This window comes from Pseudopipra pipra, chromosome 2, assembly GCF_036250125.1.
Source record: "Pseudopipra pipra isolate bDixPip1 chromosome 2, bDixPip1.hap1, whole genome shotgun sequence".
Lineage (NCBI taxonomy): Eukaryota > Metazoa > Chordata > Aves > Passeriformes > Pipridae > Pseudopipra > Pseudopipra pipra.
In genome coordinates this window covers 99,030,104-99,035,717 of record NC_087550.1, presented here as the reverse complement: position 1 = coordinate 99,035,717, position 5,614 = coordinate 99,030,104, and the positions used below count along the sequence as shown (strand labels likewise).

The following is a 5,614-nucleotide window of genomic DNA, read 5'->3' as shown; positions in this document are numbered from 1 at the left end:
CGGAGCCTGAAGTGACCGGTTTAGATATAGATGTCTACATCAGATGAATCATACCCTGAAAGTTGCACTGAATATTCCTGGTTTTGACATCAGTTTTGTAATAACTTGTACAAGTTGTTTCTGTCTTTTGCAATACCTTTGGATTCAGCGAAGTGTCTGATGAAGAAGCAAACACTTGCAGACTTTTTGGCTCTGCTTAAGTTAGGAACTAAGAGCGCACCTTCCCCACAGGCAAACATGTTGCAACATAAAATGCAAACAGCTTGAAAGAAAAACAGAAGCAATAAAGACACAGCCCTTTATGTGCCCTAGAGGAAGAGGAGAAACTGGCAAGACATTTGTTAGACAATTCAGGGAAGAGTCATTTGACATAACCATGATGACACTCATATTATTGGTTTTAAAAGTCTTGACTTGTCACAAAACATAATTTACTACAGCTGTAATTAAATAATGGACAAAAAGACCTTAGTACAAACAAATTCACATTTAATATATGTTATTTCACGTTTTTCTAACAAGACATTTCATTCAGAGCCAGCTCCTTGAGCAAGGTTAATAGTTTACACAAACAAAAAAATAAATTAATCAGTAGTGTTTGTACATACAAAAGAGGTCAACTGGCAAAATTTAATCACAGTTGCTGCTCAACAGCAGTTATCTCAAAAACGAACCTCTGGTCATATGTGACCATTAAGATGGTAACTCGACTGGTTCATATAAGAAAATAGCTACTATAGAATAAAATTAAATTCTGCAGTTCCTTAACTATACAACCACTCGTCCTGCTGTCCTTATCTCTTGACTATGCTCTTGTTCTGAAATAGCACGGGGGATTTGTCCTGTCAGGATTTTGTTATAGTATTTGCGGTCCCTGGAAATCTGTATGAGAGAGAAAAAGTCCCACTTAGCAGCAGGAGAATGACAGCCACAATCCCAACAGGAATTGCAGGACCAGCTTCCTGAGCCACTGGACTGGAGGGCATGTAATAAGAAGGAGGAAAAGCAATGCTCCGGTTGTGCGTTACAGAATAGAAATTCCAGCTCACAGGAATCAGGACACACAGACCAGCAAATATGTAGAAGAAGCCACCCACCAGGAAAAAAGGGGTAATAAGAGTCTTGTGAGTGATTCCCATATACACATTTCTCAGAGCAAATATTGTAGCAGCCAGTCCCAGCAAGCCCACGAACATGGCGATCAACAGGAGACCCTGAGCAGCATAAATTTCCTGGGGGACGAAGGACTCATAGCCACTGAATTTATGGCAGAACTGTTCTCTATAGCCAGGTGAGACGTGAAGGTAACTGATGAAGCAGACTTTCCAAATCCCCACCCAGGCAATGCCAGAGGAGATGATGCTGGTGTTGTCCACGTGCCACACTCTCCATTCCACCATTCCCATTGAAATGGTGCACAAGATCCAGCCTACCGTACCCAGAACGAAGGCAGTGAGCTGGAGGTGTGAGGCATTGACCAGGGAGCTCATCCTCTGGAGGTCTTCTGCTCTGTTGCAGACACTGCTCTGTTGCCATGTGAAGAGAGAGAGGCACTGAAAAGAAAAAAATAAAATTACAAAGGCGACTATTATTTGGGTGAATAGGTGAACCTGTCAGTGAAAAAGAACCATCAGGAGACAATGTATGTGTGGAGGGAGGATGGTAGTCATCTTTCCCCAACTGTAATGAACTGTTGAAATTTAATTTCCATGGACAAATAACATATTCATTTTAATTCTGTATATGTCATCATATCCCATGGAGCAGAAAGAGTCTCTGATTAGCTCCCCTTACAATCTCCTTTTTAGATTCACAAAAAGAAAACTCATGTCTTTTTCCAAGTTATTTTCTTCTTTGTTAATTAACCATTATGCTCAAAGATCCTTATACATGTTACATATAATCAGGAGCCCTAGAGTTACTGGCTAGCAGAAACTAAATCAGACAAAATCCTCAGGTCCCTGGCTGTTGCAAGAGATCCTACAAAACAGCTGCAGAATCTGTGCTCTTCTCTCCTGGCAGCTGTGGTTTTGGTGCAGCAGCCCAAACTGAACAGACTTCAGCTTTTGTGCTGCCCTTGCCAAGAGTTGCTGGGACTGGTGTTAGAGAGAAAACACCACAGTTCAGAGGCATGAGCAAATCTAGACCACAAAGTCTAATAATGAGCATTGAACTTTGACCATTTTTAGATTATTCAATCATGAATTAGCAGAAACGCTTGAATTAAACAGAAATATAATGCTCTGTGCAGGGGCTGGAGCCTGGATGTGCTGCCATTGCTTTCCCACCCTCAAACTTTGGCCAAGATTTCCTTAGTGTTTCACCTTTGCGAATCCCACTAGTTCATAATCTGCCCAGCTTCCCCAGCTCGAATCATCCAAAGACTGTGGTGGAAAATATTTTATTTATTTAGTCTAGCAAAAGATTTAAGCTTTGTTTGCTGACTGTACATTCCGAATGTGAATTAGGCTTTTATTCTATTTAAAAAAACCCAAACCTGTTAATTTCCCGCATCTTTTGCACAACCGTCTGGGTAATTATATGAATGATCTGTGATTGAAGAAGATGTGACCTTGAACTTATAAGGTAGATCTGAAAGGTTCTAGGAATCTCTATATTTAAAATACCTTTTCTTCTGCTGCTATTTCATTCAAGACTGAAGAAATATTATACCAACTCAAGTCTAATAATAAGATAGATCTGTGTCATGGTTTGAGAGCCCCAAAATCCAATTCCTTAGTCCAAACCCCCTCCCACATTTCAACCCAATGTGAGATGGATTTTCCATCTCAGAATGGGGGAAAGGGAATATATTACAATGACTGTACAAAATAAATACTACATAGATTATATACAATCTTAATTATCTCTACCATGACGTAAGTATTTACAATGGATCAAATCTCTTTTCCCCTCCAAATAAAAGTCCAGGAGGGAAGAAGGAAAGATCCTTTCTACTCTCAGAGCAGCATTCTCTAGGGCAGCAGGTTCTCTCATGCAGCAGCTGTAGCTGGATCTCTGCCAGTACACACGAGGGGGTATCCAAGCCCCTCAGCTCCATCATCTCCAAGCGAGGGTCTTCCCTTCCATGGGCTGTGTAGCAGGGACAAAACTCGCTTCACCACGTCATATTGCGAAGCGCAGGGGTCTTCGTGATGGTCCTTATCTTCAGGGGATTCAAGTTCCCTACAGAGCTCTTGGGCTCTATCTCAGGCTGCTAGCTTAGCTTAGCAGCAGTGGCGACAGGGGGCCAAGGTCACTCCCTCTGCATTCTTTTAATTGTCCTGGTCCAGCTTTCCAGGACGCCTGAGCTTTTCAGCTCCTCTCTGCAGTGCTGTAGCACTCCATAACTCTTTCAAGTAAGAGTCCATCATCCTCCTTTTTTCTAGGAGGGGTCTCCAAGGAGTTTGGGGTCTTTTGGTTCAGTTCTTACCCCAAAAACTCTGTCTGTAGAGCTTAGGTCTGCTCTCTCTGCTGCTGGCTCTCTTTCTATTCAGACAACTCTGTGTCTTCCTTGTCTGCATGCTGTTTGCTGCTCCTCCAGTTCCGTTCTTATCTGTTGGCTTTCAGCCATAGTCTCTGTTCACTGCTGTCTCTGCTGCTGCTCCTGCTGCCCACTCAAGGTGGAGAAAACTCCTTCAGCTTTCTAGCTATAGGTACTTAGCCCAGTCTAACACTGTTCCAAGTCTCTGCAGCCCCCAGCCAGGGCTGGGGGGGGGGGGGCCCAGAGGCCCCAAGAGGCTCCGAGCCCCATCCTCGTAGATCTACAACATGGCCACCTCTTCAACAACCACTACAATGACCTTCTCTTACAGTCTACTTGTGATATGTTTATATTTTGCAGAAGCGCTCATTGGGTAAAACTTCAAGGGTCACCACCCCCTGGGGTTTTACCATTTTATAACTTCAGGGGGAAAAACTGTTTCCCCCCATCACAATCTGCAACAATGTTTTGTTACTAAAGCAACAACTTTTCTATTTACTGATCTTAAACTAAACAGATTCAGTAGATGATACAATTTAGTTGCAAAAATCCATCTGTGGAAATCTCAAATAAAAACATCTTCATAACAATATGGCCTTAGGTAACACTGTCCATCTTCTTACACCAGTGCTCATTACATACTTACTTCAGTCCTGAAGCTGATGCCAGCAATAAGAGGATGGGACAGAGTGATTTTTGATGCCAGCCAAACACAGCAACATCTGCAATGTTATCGTTTTGGCCTCCCAGCTCACCTGTGTATCTCCAATAGGACTGATTCCTGTGGGACATATTAATTTCCATTATTGCAAGTGTACATTTAATCCTCTCTGGCATGGAGGAAATTGCTCTGGAAGAGTCTTCTGTACTTTTATCTACTTAAACCAAAACCAATTTATACTTTCTATATTTGCTGTGTTATTTACAAAGTGATTATAAACCCCCCTTTCTAATTAACCGTTGTTACCAGACACAGAGCACAGTAACCCCACAGGATATTATGAATGGTTTTCTTTCTGTCCCAGTTCCACATCAAAATAGCATCTTTTCTGTTCATGTCCAGTGATGGGAAGGTAGGAGACAGAAATGAGCATGAGCAAAGGAGTTCCATGCTGACTCCCTTCTGCTTCTGTTGGAATCAGCTGAGCCCAAAGTAGCTAAACCTGACCCATATGAAAACACCACTTTGTGCAGAGCCTATATGTCTGTAATACTTCTCATGTACATCATAAATATTCATTTAAACAACTTGCTGGTATCAAGGTCATAAAATATAGGTCAGCAGGTGCATCCCTGTCATTGAAAGCTTTTCAGAGTATGTTATCAGTGTGTAATTTCATTGACTGAATGTACCCACCTGCCTGCTCACAGAATTGAGATTGTATCTGTGATTCTGAGCCCCCTATCAAATCTTCACATGCTAAGACACTTAGAATTGTCTCCAGAGTTGAACTATAAAATTAAAAAATAAGAAAAGTACTTTTTCCTTTGAGATTCACAAAAAAACCCCACAGAACAAGCAAATGAAAGAATTCAAGGTTTATACAAAAGTTCTGAAAACACTGGAGAACAACCAGCTGACAAAGATGGGCTTTAGGTGAATTATCAAATGTCTAGACACACAAAAAATTGCATGATTCATTTTGGCTCATTCCTCCACACCCTGCCCACTGGAGCTTATTTGATCTAACCTGGTATCACTGACTTAGAGAAAGAACAAGGTTCAAAAGAACCTTGAGATCGATGATAAAATTGAGTTATAGTTCTCACACTTGCCTGTTTTAGAATATGAAACAGAAGCCTATATTTACTACCTCCTGATATTAAGATTCAGCAAGAAAATAAGGAACAAAATATCAAGGCAAAATAGTTACAGGATTTTTCTTGCCATATGAAAACATGTCAAAATTAAAGCAAATCAGTTCCTGATTACAGTGTCTATCACTATGAATATTAATAAACACACGATAGGTTTTGCTGATATCATCAAAAGAGAACAGTGCCAGAAGCATTGTTTTTAAAGAAAACCTTTAGTAACGAGGATCAGGGAAACTCATTTTCCCCCAGGTGTAGCAAGATACGTTGATTTTTCAGGACTACTGTGTCAAGTATTTCCAAAAAAGACATTTT

General features: G+C 41.1%; 1 protein-coding gene across 1 annotated transcript; it reads right to left on the bottom strand.

Annotated features, from left to right (window-relative positions):
- Positions 1-472: 472 nt before the first annotated feature.
- CLDN34 (claudin 34) lies at positions 473-5,291 on the bottom strand. Its single transcript, XM_064646595.1, has 2 exons — positions 4,131-5,291; positions 473-1,553 (listed from the first exon to the last, which is right to left on the bottom strand). The coding sequence occupies exon 2, from the start codon at positions 1,488-1,490 to the stop codon at positions 846-848; it is 645 nt and encodes a 214-aa protein (XP_064502665.1). The 5' UTR covers positions 1,491-1,553; positions 4,131-5,291; the 3' UTR covers positions 473-845.
- Positions 5,292-5,614: the final 323 nt, after the last annotated feature.